This window comes from Corapipo altera, unplaced genomic scaffold (genome assembly GCF_003945725.1).
Source record: "Corapipo altera isolate COAL_440 unplaced genomic scaffold, ASM394572v1 44, whole genome shotgun sequence".
In the NCBI taxonomy this organism is placed as follows: Eukaryota; Metazoa; Chordata; class Aves; order Passeriformes; family Pipridae; genus Corapipo; species Corapipo altera.
In genome coordinates, this window is record NW_020884880.1 from 5,928,167 (window position 1) to 5,945,291 (window position 17,125).

Genomic DNA, 17,125 nt, shown 5'->3' on the forward strand with positions numbered 1-17,125 from the left:
CGAGGGTTTTAAAGGTACTCCAAAAAAGATGACAAAATCCATCCCATCTTACAGTGAGAGAAACTTCATGACTAAACCAGTTGAGGTGAACACAGATGAAACTATTTAAGTCAGTGTCAAATAAATGGCAGAATGACAGTGGCCTCCATGAAACTTGATTGCCACCTGCTTAATTACTACATACAATACTCCTTCTTCCTTCTGACCTTAATGCCATGAGGGATTCTGATTCAGCTAAGTATTAAAAGTTCAAATTCTTACTGGAGCCCTAACTCAGTGTTTTGAATCTACAGAAGGGATTGGAAACAGCTGATATGAGGAAAGCTGCAAAATGATTCCCAGAGTTCAGAATTGAAAGGAGTGGAGCAGGAAGCTGTCCCAGCATCCCAGCAGGCTCATCGTCATTAGTTTGAATTTGGGCCTATCACTTTCAAACTGACTTGAAATTTCCTGAGAATGTATGAATCCATTTAAATATTCCAGAGCTCCATAAACATGTTAATTATACATATATAGCCAACAAGGTCTCCCAAAAGGGATGTTGTCTCCTTTGCATGCTTTTAATCAAAAGGTCAGATCAGAGGCCTTAATTTACCTACCTGTTATTTCAAAAGTGATTGATAGCAGAGGTGCAGCACTAGCCTTCGACTTGCTCTGTGACTGACTTTCTGAAATAACAGGGAAACGCCACCATGAGTATATGAGAACGGAGGTCTTTAAAGCAGCCTTATGCAGACAGCATTCCCTACCATCAGCCATAAACTACACTGAAATGAAGGCGTTTCCCCACAGCTAAATCTGGTGGCTGTGTTACCTGGCTTTTTTCCATCCTCAAATTACTTTTAGTTTTCTATGAGTATGTTTCTATGAGGGAAAAGGGAGGGAGGATGAGTGAAGCAGCAGCTCTTCTGAAAATCTGTCCCCTAATGTGGAAACAGCCCAGAGCTCCTTTTTAAACTAAGACCCACTTCACCCTCAGTTTGAGCTCTTGAAAAAATGTTCTCATGTTTATGCATCCAAAGACTAGTTACATTTTAATCAGCTTTCCAGGGCCTGCAGAGATTACCTCCTGATGGGCTCTGCGTATTCCTGTCACAGTCTGATAAGGGTAGATTTCACACCCGCCTAAGCCGGCAAGACTTCACAGCCTACCAAAATCCTAATCATCATTCTGAACAGTAAGCTGCCACTGGTTTTATTGTTACTTCTCCTTAGCTGGGAGGTTTTCCTCATTCACACTATTGCAGGGGCATCTAAACTTTGTTCCACAGAGGCGATTTACTAAAAGCCCTTGGGCAGAAGCTGATTTTCATTAAACGAAGAGGCTTGAAAGCTTCTTCTTTTATAAATACAGATGCAGGGCCCATGGAGCTCATAATGCTCAGTAGCTCACTGCTACTGATCCCAGCAATCATGCTGAAATGTTTGTTGGCATTAATATTCCCCACAAACTCTACCTCTACGGCAAGTTTGAGAGTACCTTTAAACCACAGCAGAAACCTCACCAGCCTGCAGTTTGGCCAACCCAGGTCTAAATGGTGTACAGGACTTGTACAATGATGTTGCTTTTCCTGAAGTATGTGGCTGCATTTATTTATTTTTTTATTAATAATGTGTGTTTGCATGAAACAGGTGCAGAAGAGGACAAAACAATTAAAAAACTAAATGCATTTAGCTTAATTCGCTGATTTCTAAATCTATAGTGCTGCATTAGCATGCAGTAGTAGATGTAACATAAACTAATCAAGCGTTGTTCTAAAGTATGTATATTACCAGAGGAATTAAAGATTTTGTCTCCTAAGCTATTCACTTTTTTCTTAAGAAGCTGTACAAGCTATAACAGTGACAAGGAATAATCTCTTCTCTCTTTCAGTTAGGGAAATAAACCGATGAAATTATATTGTCTTGAAGTTCTGAAAGCTACGTAAGAACTTGGACAAATCAAGAAAAGAAGAAAAAAAATCAATTTCCTGAGAATGAAATATAATCATATTTTTACATTTTTCTATATTGAGCTTACAATTCACATATTCCATCCACACATCAAAGAGCACAAGTTCATCACCTAGCTGAAGGATACACAAGAAATTTTCAGCAGATAAAGGAACCAAATCTAGAATTTCTGACACACCTTCTCATGCTCTTTCTTACTGAGAGACATCCTTTATATAAGACAGTAGTTTTCAGTAGGTATTAAAATAGAGTAATTTGTAGCTAAGAACCTAAATTTGCAGCACAGAGAATGAAATCTCTGCTACATCAATTAAGCATTTTCATCTGAATTTGAAAATAGCAGTAACCCACAAAGTAAGAAGGCATTCATGGGAAGAAGACAATGACTGCCAAGGAGCTCTGGAATGTTGACATGCTCTGATTTCACACTAATTCAAATGCAATTGAATCAAATTTACCTTCTTTATCCTTGAGGGTATTTAGGTAGGAGAGGAGATTTTCATTAGCTTGCACACAGTACATTTCTCTGGTTTGAATGCCACCTCCGCACAGCGCCGTCTGATTTCCTCGCCTCTTGTCCTGTTGGCTAAGGAGAGGATCGACACGGCATTCTGTCCACTCTGTGGTCCGCCAACCATACCTGTATCAAATTTGGTTAATTGAGTCTTTTGAAATCATGAAGCCATTTTACACAGCATTCATTTACACAAGCTGAAACACCTTAGTAGCTTTATTAATTTCCTAAAAGGCCAGAGGACCACAATTTCTTGCACACAGAGGCGCATGAACTCTCATATTTTATGTGGTTGGAACATTTTTACTATTATTTCATTTTTTAAATTATTACTCTTTAGGAATACCTTTCCTGTTCAATTCCTGAAACATATCACACATATAAATGTTTTATTTGAGGGAAGAAAAACTTAATATACAGACATATAGTTGATGTTCAGATAAGTTCACTTTCAAGATTGTGACTCTCAGCATTTTTTTAGAGCTTGAAAATTTATATAAGCTAAAGCGAAAATATCAAAGAAATGCGAATGCTGAGAAATGTAAGAGCCAGAAAAGGAGGGGAAAACCCCACAACAACCCAACCCCCCAAAATTACCCATAAGCCCATTGTTCATATTTGATAGGAGACATGACAGTTTCTCTCAGATATCAAGGTGAAAGTATAATGGTATTTTTTTTATTATTACTACAGAAAAACCTTTCAGTAAGTTCCTTTTTCTCAGTCAAGAGGAAGATCGTTCAGTGGTACTGAAGCATTCCTGCTGGGTACTGATGAATAGTGAGAAGCTGTGAGCTTTCTAATCAGTGAATGCGCAGGAAAGAAGATCTTTGACTCATAGTTAAAACCCCAACAGGGATTATGAACCACAAGAAATGCCACAGAATTCTCTACTCACCAAGTACTTTAAGGCTAAATCAAAGCAAAGTGTTTCCTAATGTAGCTGGAGATAGGAAAAGATGACATTTCGACACTTAAATGAAAAATATATACCACAGTCAAAGATGCTTAACATCAAATGACATTTCTTCAGACCCTTTTCTCAATTTGATAAAGAAAAAGCACAGTTAGAACTTTAATATTAATCTTGATTAGTTGATAAGGATTATAGTAATCTCTTGAATCGTAAAGTGCTTGCTGTCATTTCTCCTAAACTTTATTTACTGTCACTTTTATCCTCTCACACTTTCCATTTGGGGGTCAGCACTGCCTTTCTTGTGCTGAATACAAGTCTCACTAAAATAGTCTGTTTGCTAACCAGATGTCTATCACCTCTTTTCTGCGTTCAGCATTTTGTCTCCAAACAGATAAGGATTTCAGAAAACAATGATTCTGCTAGAAATGTTATATAGGGAAAATATCACTGATAAATCAGTAAAATTAACTTATTTTCATCTTGTCTGAGCCAGCATATGCACAAATATCATCTTTTAAAAACTGAAACAAATGAAAAAAATGTACTTGTTATCGTTTGTATTTAGAGGACAAAATGATTACACTATAATAGGGGTGATTTGCAGGCTTCGGGCTTTCAAGAACACTGAATACACAAACGATGAAAAAAAAAGGTAAAGTCATAGCTATTATTTCTTTAATAATGGTTTGGTTGCTACTCCATCATCAGCCTTGTACGCTTAATTGAAATTGTTCATTTTAATATAGAGAGAACTGAAATGAACCAGCTTACGTAATGCACGGTGCTACGCCATCTCCTTGGGAAATACACTGCTCTGCTTCTTCTAATTGTGGGCATTCGCTTTCACTGCCAACAGGGAGCTGCTTAATGGTCCGTGATCTTGTACGATTCCCTTTAGGGGTTGTCATGTCAAAGCAGGTTTTGGAGCAGGGGGTCCATTCTGACCACTCTGACACCTGGCACTCCTTCGTGATCACACAGGACTGAAACGTAATGGGCAGCTTGTCCTGTTTGCAGAAGCTGTAATAAGAGAGTATTACAATTTTCAGCACACACATCCACAGACAGTCATGAACTCCTAAGGAAAAGTGATGTCCATTGAGCCCTAAAAAAGTCAGGCAAAAATGCTTTTGGTCAAAGTGACTCAAACTATATACATTAGATTTACTACAGTTAAAAATTACCAGTATTGCCATATCTGTGATCAAAATACTGCCCTATCTGTGATCAAAATTAAAATATAAATCTTCATACATGTATAGAAGTACAACAGAGGAAAGAAATCAATTTTTTCATTGCCTATCTTTTATTTTTAGGTATACTCAATTTTTTTGCTGGAACATAAAGTAAAGGAGGATCAATAACAGAGATGACTAAAGATGTTTTTGAAGAGAACAAAGTGCTCAGTGACATGTTCTTTTAATTTCCAGATTACAATTTGTTAAAAAACACAACGGCAAATATGTTGAGTGCTTGGTCACTAATCATTTACTTTGCTAGCAGCTAGTATATTGCCACAGTGATGTCTCATGAACTAAATAGGGAATGATCTCTACCTTAAAGTGGAGTCTTCCCTGATGCAGTGAACACATAGCCTTAATTTCCTATTTCTTACGAAGGCCATCATTTAATTTCCGTTCTCCATTTGATTGTTTCATTCACATATTACATAGGTTGTCAGCAAGATTTTTTCCCTCTAAATCCCTCTGCATTTCAAATGTTATATTCTAAGCAGAAACTAACATTTCTACTTAGAAGCTTGATTAATAATAGAAAAATGAGAAATAGAGAAGTTAAACTACAATTAAAGTGAACATAACTTTATCTCCTTAATTATAATTACAACATAAGTATTTTTTAAATTTTTTATCATATCTGTTTTGGAATAAAAATCTGGCTTTTGAAGCACTTAAACAGGCAGGAAGAGAATTTACTGGCACTGTAGATGGCACAATGAAATGCTCTGTTCAGTACCAGTCCTATAAACAATAAAATGAAGACTCATTTTTTCTTTTTAAAAGTATACAAAACAATACAGAATAATGAATATTTACTATTTTGTTGCTATACAAAATTTTGCCCTACCCATATATTCAACATAGTTTTCAACTGCTATTTACAAAGTTTTGTAATAGTAGAACTAGGGATACTTGAGACTAATAGGAGATTTAAAACCACAATAAATGAAAGCATATTCACGCAAAAGTGACAGAGCAATTCTACAGCTTGCTAATAGAAGATCCTGGTTGTGGAGACAGACAGTGCCAGCATGTTCAAAAGGAGGTCGATGAATTTGTGGGCTGTTGGTCTACATATGGATTTGGGGGGGAGGGGAACCCTAACGTGATAGTCAACATTTATTCTGCTTAAGGACAGAAACTATATCTTGTTTGGGATGAATACGCTGAAATATTTTTAGAAAATTATTCTTTAATAGTGGAATTTTTCACCTACATATAGCCCCATCTGGCACAGTACTAAAGTACTGTCAAAATCAATATATCAGTTTCTGTACCTTTGACAAAACATGTAGATTCATTTATCCCACAAAGACACATTTTAATGACCAGAGAAAAGATAAATTCCTCATGGTTTCTAAGATGGGCGGTATTTGCAAATTCTCCTGTAGAACAGATGAAATATCCTCACCTTCCAAGTTCCTACCCAATGTGACACCTTTGAGAGCAGACAAAACCAATCTCTTAACTTGCACTGTAACCGGGGCTGAGTTTAATTATAGACACTTACTGCCAGGGAACATGCACAAAATTGCCACTACAAAGTAGCTTTGGTGAGAAAGAAGGAGATCAACTCATGATGTGTAAGAGTCCATGTGCTTAATTGCATGTACTTCAAAACTTATCTGGGAGAAGTGTTACATGAGAAAGGGTAATATTCATTCTCAGAAGGTGACAGATAGATAGATAGATAGATACTCTTTCTTCACTGAAGTTACCTTCAGCTTGGGTATATTCCCTGACTTTCCCCAACCCTAAAGGTGTCCCTGGCTGTGACTGGCTGCAATTCCTACACATCTTCCTGCAGAGACTACTTTCTTCTCTGGAAGAAGGGAGCCTCTACCACAACATAAAGGGTTCAAATTCACAAAATCACAGAATCACAGAATTGTTAGTGTTGGAAGGAAGCTCTGAAAATCATCCAGTCCAATCCCCCTGCCAAGACAGGGTCGCGGGTAACATATGTAAGTGGGTACACAAAACGTATCCAGGTTTTGAATGTCTCCAGAAAGGGAGACTATTACCTCCCTAGGCAGCCTGTTCCAGTGTTCTGCCATCCTCAGCATAAAGAAGCTCTTCCTCATGTTGAGGTGAAACTTCTAGTATTTTAGTTTATCGCCATTGCTCTCATCCTGTCTCTGGGTACCACTGAAAAGAGTCTTGCACCATCCTCTTCACACCTGCCTTTGAGATATTTATACACATTAATGAGATCCCTTCTCAGTCTTCTCCAGACTAAACAGGCCCAGTTCCTGCAGCCTCTCTTCACGAGATGCTCCAGTTCCCTAATCATCTTCATGGCCCTCTGTTGCACCCTCTCCAGCAGCTACTTGTCTTTCTTGTATTGAGGAGCCCAGAACTGGACACAGTATTCCAGATGTGGCCTCACTAGGGCCAAGTAGACAGGGAGGATCATCTCCCTCAGCCTCCTGGCAACACTTCCCGATGCATCCCAGGATACTATCGGCCCTCCTGGCTGTAAGGGCACACTGCTGGCTCATAGTCAACCTGTCACCCACCAATACTCCCAGTTCCTTCTCAGCAGAAATACTCCCCAGTAGGTCAGTCCCCAGTCTGTACTGGTACCTGGGGTTATTACTCCCCAGGTGCAGTAGCCTGCTCTTGCCTTTGCTGAACCTTCTTACATTTATCTCTGCCCACAGACTTCAGCCACTCCCCTCAGTTTCATATTGTCAAATTTGCTGAGGGTATATCTTGTAACCAGAACATAAATATTATTGGGGAGACAAACAAGAGGTAGACTGAGTTTCCATTTATTTCCTTACTTGCTTATTAAAATCATGCACCACTTGCAGTACTACATAAATACCAAGTAACTGATATTGTAAGTCACAAGCAAACAATCTCTTTACTGTTATACATGCTGAGATTATTTTGTGAGAGGGCACAGACAGTTACAACTAGCAAAAGAAGTGTCGCAAAAGCCAATTAGCTGCTGTTTATTCTTTTAACACTTGGTTTTCTTTGAACAAGTTAGAGAAATAATGAGAGCTAATTGCATATGGCCGTTATGAAGTTTTCCTTCATGTTGCAGGCAGCAGGAGAGGATGTGTTGCAGTATAGATCAAGTAAGGAAGGGAAGAATCACATTTAAACTCAGTATCACAATCTCTCTAAACAAGACCAGTTAAAATTCTTCAGTTATGTAAAATGATTACAGAAGTGCTTCACTCCTTTTGAAGGTAATAGAGTAGCTTCCAGAGCAGATTACAATTCCTTTCCCTGTCCCAAGTGCATGTATACCCATTACCAGCAACTGAACTAATCTAATTTCATGTTGCATCTCTACATACACCCCTTTCCCAAGAAATTTGGGAAGAATTAATTTGATGATCCAAAGTCCCCTATAATTTTTGAACATATATTTTAATATTTTTTTTACTCCTGACACCTTTAAAATATTTCCAAAATATTTCCAAACTTTGTTTTACCAGAAGAAACAGATGTTCATCATATCTTTCAGAGGAAATTAATATATATAGACAGACATTCATAATTAAAGTTTCTAATACTACATGCTATAAAAATGGTAACTCTGAAAGATACATGTGCCATTCAAAAATCTCAGTATACGCAATACATTAGTTGAGAAGGTTGGCCACATTTCCTTTAAATGTCTCATTAAAGAAATTGCATAGAATGGTTCTTAATCAAAACCTGGGAATTTTTTTTTTATACAAAATAGGTTTTTCTGGGTTTGGTGCCTAATGCTACAGATTTGATCTTCACAAATAATGGAAAACAAAGCTTACTTTCATGTAAATCTCTCTGCACTTTCTGATGGATTTCACCTCTGATTTAGTTACCCTAATTTGAGGGAATCTTCTCACAGGATAAAAGGCAAATGGGCAGGTAGCACAACAGAAGATAAAAATAGACAGTTAACATTCATTTCATGATATCACCCAACTCACTCTGCATCAAACATCTCCAGGTCTTGGGTACGTTCAGTAACATCTAAGTACGCATTATACGCAAAGTTAACCATTCAAGAAGCACAAATAAGTCCTTACCATCAACCCATGCAGCTTTGTCCAGATAATTGCTTGGAGCGCTCAAAGAAAATCACACGAATTGCATTAAAATGCCGTTAAAACTCAACAGAATAGACTGGATACAAGAAGAAGTAGCATAGGGATAACACGTAAAGTCTGCAAGAACTTGCTCTCAATCCAGTGAAAACATTCAAAGGACAGTGTCCTAAGTGTCAGATATAGTGGGGAACTGAAGCTTAAGGTATATAAGCACTTAAATCACGCAGTAGAAAGAGAAAGCAATCCCAAACAAAACAAAAGATCACAGAGAATGAATGATCCCTACTGCTATTAAGCCAACATTAAGCCTATTTCTGACCTCAAAGACTGATATTAGATTAAATAAAACTATAGAAAAAGGTAGTTTTGATTCAAAGGACAACCTACAGAATATAATTGCTTCTCAGTCTCTTTTGGAGATGTGCGGTCAGCAATTTGTGTCTACTCACGTTCTGTAGCCTCATTTCTGCTCCTACAGCAATAAATAAAAACTAAATATCACTTTGGATAGGAAGGTTACACCTAGAGAATTCAAAGTAATTTATGGGATAATTAAGGCTATAGACACATGGAGAACAAAGGTTGAGGCATACGCCCAGGACAAATTAGACCATAGTATGTGTGTACAAATGAGCAAGTTGTGCAATTGAAAGCACTCTCTTCAATCAAAGATAAGTTTTAAAAGGTGTGATAAAATTAGATTAGTCGAGAGATAAAAAAATTCTTTCTGAGGTATCCTAAATTTCTATTAGAGTGAAAAACACTTTTACAGATTTAAAAATCAGGAAAACTTGATTTTGTATGCCAATGACCTGTATGAGCATCTATAATCTCAGTTTCAAAATTTGTCTTTTAAGTTATGAGAAAAGTCATGGAAGAAAACATTGGAATTTCTTCCTCTGCAAATTCAACTAGAAAAAAAAAGGTTTTTGCTTTTCATCTTTTGCAATAGATAAAGCTGTGCATACTGCATGCATAAAGCCAAATGCATGGTAATGTTTAGGGGTAGGACCGATCTCTAAATTTATGCAGGATGAATAGAAAAAATAAATAGGTTTTAAACTAGGCAGTAGGACTCTTTACTTCACGAGCATACTCCATACGTAACTTGTACAACTACAGTACTACTACTACTGGTGTTTCCTCCGTATCATACTGGACTCATAACTACAAAGAAGAGTTAATGAGAAGAGATGAACAGCAGCATCAGAATGGCTGAGGGGTTCTAACTAATAATCCATGCAGTCTGAAACTTGTCTTGGCAGTAGCAGATGAGGGCAAAAATGGAAAGACAACAAGTATTTGGTCACACTCTCCCAAGATACTCTCTGGTTTTCTAGCAAACTATAGCTTACAGACTTCCTGAAGACAAGCTGAATCTTTGCACTGCTCTTTATAGAGTTCTCCTCCATGAATTATTACAAATGCTTTCTGAACCTAATGAGATTTTAGTACCTACATCATCTTAGAAACAACACATTATACACCTTTTTTACTCACCAACAATTGTAGATAGCTAATTTTGCTTTAAAACTGCTCAGTTAATTTCATTTTCTGGCTTCAGGCCTTGCATGACTTTACTCACTTTCTCTGTGGCATTTTTGAGCTTAGAGACTTCTATAAGCTCTTTCTTTGAGTGTCTCTGTTGGAGACACCATTTTGAAGATCGACTTTGTGCCTTTCCCTGTACAGCTGCTCTTCATGTTCTAATGTAATAGAGCATCAATGCAAGCTTTCCAATTTAAACCTAAAATTGAACAATGAAGATTATGTCCTTTACAATACATTCAATTAATTCACCTAAGTGCTGATATTTAACAAAAACTGCTATTTACTAGTTTTGACTATATTGTAATGTAATGGGGCCCAATAGACAAGGTTAATGGAAGCCAAATAGTCTCTTCAATAACTTTTGTCTGCATTATTTTGTTTCTATTCCCTCACTGTTATCAGCACTCAGCTTTGGTTTTCCCGTTATCCATATTCAGCTTTGATTTTCATTACGGAAATTTTCACAGCTATTATTCCTTACTTTCACTATATGCATTCTCCTGGAATTCCGATATATTTGCTTTTTCTCTAGCTGATTTTCCATTTGATTACACACAGAGATTTCCATTGTTCTGAAATGAATAACATGGCTACAGTTCAGGAGACTGATGCCAATATAAACTTTAGGTATTCACGAGAAACAAAACCATGGGTTAGGGCTCGACTGAAAAGGACTGAAGTGAAATTTTTCAATTTTTTAAATTGAAAACTGTGATCTTTCGATCCTGGATCAGTATTTGATGTGTTAGTGGATTATGTCCACAGGCTTTTGGGTCCTGCGGCTCTAAACCTCTTTGTAGGTGCACCTACAGATCTGCCCAGGCTGCTCCAGTCCTGGCATGACTGACGTACCCTCAGCCCTGGTGGAGAAAGCTGACACCTCCACATCAGAGAGCTCAGTGCAGCCAACATTTTTCAGAGACACTCAACAGACATCTATATTATCAGACACCACACACAAAACCTAGATAAAAATGGCATTCTTCCTCTCTTTGACTCTTTCATACTAAATAGTATCACACTGACTAGATACAACATGCCCTTCATGACCAGGAAGGACTGTGAAGTCAGAACCTGTTCTGTCTACTGGGGGTTTCAACCCCAGTACCTTTTGGGAAGAAACTTTATTTTTATTTTTGAAGAAAGCTACTTCACTTCCAGCAAAAAATAAAAGTTATGCTTGTGTTCTGCAAAGCAAAACCCCAACAACATAATCCAATTATTATTCAATCCACAAGATTGAATGAATTAATTAAAATCTTTAGGTGATTGAAGAAGACACAAGCAAAAAACCCGAAAGAAGCCCATACTGAGTACCATACAAGGCAGTTCAGTATTTCAGCAGAAAAAGGGAGCTGATTCTGAAAGTTTCAGATCAAAGCACAATCAACGTGCTCAAGAAAATCCTAAATTCTTTACTGGGTTTTTATGTGGCTTCATTTAAGTTCTGTGAAAGAAGAGTAAAGGTTATCAGGCAGATAAATAAAAAAGAAAAAAGGCATTAGTGTGCTCCCTCAGAGCATAATAATTTAACCATTTCCTAGCCTTGAATATCCTGCACACCATCAGGCATCTCCTACTACCAGCTGCTTCATAAGGAATGATGAGAGTCTCTCTTTAATTCTTGTTGATCTCATGAGACATTACATCATGGAATACCATTAGCAAAATGGTCTTCAATCTTTCCCACCAGCCACAAGATGAGAACTATTGACATACAAGCCCATTCAAACCAAACAAACTTGTTTGCAGAAAGATTCAAAACCATAACAAATTACTTATAGAACACCAAAACTACATGATAGTTTAGTACTTGAAAATCAAAATAACACACAGAAACACAAATACACAGAAGCAGGCTTGTAAGGTTGCCATTTTTGAGGAAGATTTTGTAAAATAATCAGAAAGTAAATTTGTGATTGAAAATAATGGCAATTGTAAATCCCACTAAAACAAACCACTAAGCTGGACAGAGTCCCTGCAAGACAACCTACAAGCATAAATGAATATTGGCCCAACTCCCAAACAATTCTTAGAAAAAAAAGAAATTAAAGCAGGATTTGAATACAAGTATATTTTAGTTTTTTTCAGTAGAGAGAATATCAATAGTTTGCCTTAAATTTGCTTGAATCTGGGTAAACTGCTACAAGAAATGGGAGACTGTAAGGAACACTTTCCAAAGACCACTTCTGCTTCTCATAACTGTAACCTTACAGCAAAGGAAGGGGTAAAACCTGTACCACATCACTCATTAGTACCACATCCTAGAGAAGTTCAGGCTTACGCTGCTGGGAAATCTGGCAGCCTATAAGCAGTTCCACAGACAAGATGCTCACACCCTCAACAGAACTACTTCGCAGAAATAATCTGGTTGGGTCAGAAGGTCAAATCAACCTTTGAAACATACTTATTCATGTCTGCAATTTTCTATGGTAACTTTGAATAATCACTCACTAGAGTCAGGAGGCCTGGGGACATTCAGCAATACTCATGCTGGATATTAATCCTTTGTGTTATCTGGAATTAAATCCAGATCTTAATATTGTGTGTTTAGAGTCTACTCCTTGCTCTAAATTGGACCACCATGGAACCTTAAAAGATGCTCTCTTTACGAGTAAGAGGGATTTTGGAGTTAAATTAGGGATACGAGTATGAAGTACAATGTGATGCAATCTGATGTGCTGCAAAAAGCTATTTATTTTCCATGCAGTGTTCTCCTCAGACTTCATACAACCTGTTGGATGTGTTAACCTCTAAAGCAAAATATCAGATTAACCCTATGCCATTCTTGGATCACAGCTACAGCTGGATTTTGAAAGAGACTCTTGGCATAAAGGAAAAAAAGGGGTTTTTTCTCATAAATAAAATCAAATTTAAAAAGTTTAATTTTCAGGTACTAGACAGTAGGAATAATAGAAAGGTGATTTAAATCTGGAGGTTAGAAAACCCTCATGAGCTAGTCTGAAGATAAAAAATGTCATTCACAAACTCTAGTCATCCTCGAGAGATTTAGTTTATGGTTGGAACACACTTGTTTCTTTAAAGAAGTTAGTAAAAATACAGTGCCTGTACATTTTCCTAGTGGAAAATGACATAGTCCTGATTCATTTTCCCTGCAGTTGCTCTGTTTAGTATTGGTCATATCGTGCATTGTTCTGAGAAACTGTTAGTACCTCCCTGTATAATGGGCTGTTATAATCACACAAACAATGAGGTCCCTTTATTCATTTACAATTCAAGTACTGTCCACCTAAGTGCTTTTCACAAGACTATTTTCCCATGATCCTTTCACGACTTTAACTAATTCTGCCAACAAGAATGCACAGCCAAAACAGTTTTGAAATAAACAAAACCACTCAAGCTTTCTACATTACAGCAGAAGACAGAAGATACAACTTCTGTATCAAGAAAAAAAATATAATCTAACACAGGCAAAGCAAAAAGAAATTCTACTAAACCCAAACAATCATCAACAACAGCTGCTGTGGGGTTATCACAGACACCATGAGTGTTTGAGGAGACAAGAAAGTAGAAGGGTTGAGTTAGAGGTGCTATCTTTCACAGTCCAGTAACACAGTGACATGCGTGCACATCTCATCCTATAGACAATTTTAAAATTGGTAGAGCAAGTTATTTGGCAAGAGTCTACATAAATGACTTATTAAAGCTTTTGGGAGGGATTTCTCTTTGTCAGTGGAAATTTTTGTTACATAGCATTAATCAGCATTTACTTTGACCCAAAACAACAGCTAGTTTCATGGAGTTATTGGCAAAGAAAAAATAAACACGATGCCAAACTTTGTGAATAAAAATATACAATATTGATGTTATGATGTCAAGAAATATATTACTGAAAATTATATTACTAGTATTAGTTGTGTTTAAGGTATTATTTTACATTTCTTCCCTTTATTGATGCTTAGATTTGACAATATCACTGGTTTCATCTCAGTCTCCAACATTTGAAAAAAAAAACAGTCAATATTAGGAGGTAGGCTGCACATTCTATTTTCAGTGGCACCACTGAAAGTTAGACACTGAAGTACTCAACCCTGCTGTTCTGAGGATCTGGAAGGGAACTTTGTGACTTCCTACCCTGTGCAATCTCATCTTGAGGGACAGTATGTCCCAGGAGGATGCTCATCTCACATGCAGCCATACCATAACTCTATAAAGCTGATCAAGAAAACAAGGGCATAATCTACATCCTAGACTATGCTTAGCAGTTATATAATAGAAAAAAAAACCCAACACAAAAGAAATCCAAAAAAGTAATACATTCTAGTTTGCTCCTTAGGGGAATATTTATCATGAGATAATACCAATATAAAGAAGTCAAGAATTTAGAAAAAGAATTCTTGATTTATATGTATTTATTTAGTCATATTCAAGTCAATCAACATTAAAATTATCTGACAAGGAAGAAAATATGCATAAAAGTACAGTGCAGGAGAATCTTCATTGAAGATCACAGTGCCTAATTCAATTTACCACTGTGTATCTTAATCTCTTACTATATTAAGGCTAGAAATTCAACACTGCATTCATTCATAGAATTCATTTATTCACTCATAGGATTTGTGGCCACAAGGGATTATCAGAACATGTAGTTCAACCCTCATTACATTACAAGCTATTATACTTTGCTAAGGAAGATTTTTTTATTTGAATAAAAATCATATTCTAGAAAGGTATCCAGTCTTGATGTTTTGTACAGATATATATGAATGTCATACATCTAAATGACAGAAAAACTGTTCACTGTATGAAAGGAGTTAATATATGGTGTGGAAAAAGAAATTGTTCATTGCTGATGTTTCAATTATTCAGCACAGTGTGCAGGTTTCCATCTTAAATCTAGATTTTGGCATGGTATGTCAAATGTGTAGCAATACTGACAAGCCACTGTCAAAACAGCAGCCTCGGTAAGATGATGGAGCAGGTACTTAGAATAGAAAGGAACACCCACTGAATAATATTATGCATATCCACAGAAAATACTGTCTCCACCAAAGTCACATTAAAAAACTACAGGATGCTTCTGACTTTCAAATTCATGGAAATTCTAAAGGCATAGTGGAAAGTGGTAGGAAAGCAGTATGTTTGCATCCTGTTTCTCTAATATTTTACATTTTTATTATCCCAATGCACCTGACAATTAACCCTGCCAGTTTTAGTTATCAAGAGGTTTTTCTTCCAAGATTACTTCTTTCCTATTCTCCATTTGTTAACAGCATGTGCTCTAAGTGATTCCAAGTTAATGAATCAAGATGACTGTATATAGTTCATTATCCAAATATGTGATATTTACAGGTGTTCTGTAAGTGAACCACTTATTGCTTCTAAACCCTTACAGTGTGGTTAGCTTGTAGGCTTCCTCTACAAAAACAGCCATAGAGCTGCTTTTCTAGTAACATAAAAAGCACATGCAGATATATATGCTTTCATCTGGTCCTCAATGAACAAACAAAAGGTTTCTTATGCTCCTTCATCTCTATGACCCATCCTCTCTGCATTGCTGCTTCCCTCTCCTTCCCGCAGCCCATCTCCTTGAAGTTTTTCTACCTTAACCACTGCCACATTCATACATGACTCTTTCTGCCTGTTGCCTCACAGAGATGCTCAGAGAAGTACAGAGAATCTCTCAAGATCTTCTCCAAGCAAGGAGTACATTACAGAGTCCAACAAACTGAGCTGCTGTACTTTATGTCTGAATCTTTCTTCTGTTTGCTGTCCGACAGCATGACTTGTCTGCTTCTCCAAATAGTGGAAGAAATAAAGCAACAGGTTTATGCAGTTTTGGTTTGGTTTTTTTATCTTCCTTCATCAGACAGTCTCTAATTCATAAGAAGAACAAAAGTCCATGGATAGAGACATCTGTTGTGTTATTTGGAAGGTAAGCATTGGGTTAAGAGGTTTCATAGAATCATAGAATCATAGAATAGATTGGGTTGGAAAAGACCTCCAAGATCATCAAGTCCAACCCCTGATCCAACTCCAATTACTATATCATGGCACTAAGGGCCACGTCCAATCTCTTTTTAAAAACCTCTAGGGATGATGAATCCACCACCTCTCTGGGTAGGCCGTTCCAATGCCTGATAACCCTCTCTGTAAAGAATTTCTTCCTAACATCTAACCTAAACCTCTCCTGGCAGAGCTTGAGCCCATGTCCCCTTGTCCTATTGTTGGTTGCCTGGGAGAAGAGACCAACCCCCACCTGGCTATAACCTCCCTTCAGGTAGCTGAAGAGAGTGATGAGGTCGCCTCTAAGCCTTCTCTTCTCCAGACTGAACAACCCCAGCTCCCTCAGCCTCTCCTCATAGGACCTGTGCTCAAGTCCCTTCACCAGCCTCGTTGCTCTTCTCTGGACCCGCTCCAGCACCTCAATATCCCTCCTGAACTGAGGGGCCCAGAGCTGAACACAATACTCAAGGTGTGGCCTCACCAATGCAGAGTACAGGGGAAGGATCACTTCCCTGCTCCTGCTGGCCACACTGTTCTTGATGCAGGCCAGGATGCCATTGGCCTTCTTGGCCACCTGGGCACACTGCTGGCTCATGTTCAGTCTCCTGTCGATCAGCACCCCCAGGTCCCTCTCCGCCTGGCTGCTCTCCAGCCACTCTGTGCCCAGCCTGTAGCACTGCAGGGGGTTGTTGTGGCCAAAGTGCAGGACCCGGCACTTGGCCTTGTTGAACTTCATTCCATTGGAGTCAGCCCATCTCTCCAGTCTATCCAGATCCCTCTGCAGAGCCCTCCTGCCTTCCGGCAGGTCGACACTCCCTCCTAACTTGGTGTCATCTGCAAATTTGCTGATGATGGACTCAATCCCCTCATCTAAATCATCGATAAAGATGTTAAAAAGGACTGGGCCCAGCACTGACCCCTGGGGAGCACC

General features: G+C 37.9%; 1 protein-coding gene across 10 annotated transcripts in view; it reads right to left on the minus strand.

Moving 5' to 3' along the window:
- The window catches only part of THSD7A (thrombospondin type 1 domain containing 7A), a 282,013-nt gene that overhangs the window by 99,945 nt on the left and 164,943 nt on the right, over nucleotides 1–17,125 (minus strand). For 9 of the 10 annotated variants that reach the window (XM_027639106.1, XM_027639103.1, XM_027639112.1 and 6 more), the window contains 3 exons: nucleotides 4,155–4,403; nucleotides 2,412–2,593; nucleotides 600–668 (listed from right to left, as the gene is read on the minus strand). In XM_027639106.1, coding sequence (XP_027494907.1) covers nucleotides 600–668; nucleotides 2,412–2,593; nucleotides 4,155–4,403 — 500 coding nt within the window. The remainder of the gene's footprint in view (nucleotides 1–599; nucleotides 669–2,411; nucleotides 2,594–4,154; nucleotides 4,404–17,125) is intronic. The other variant, XM_027639110.1, reaches the window with a different exon arrangement.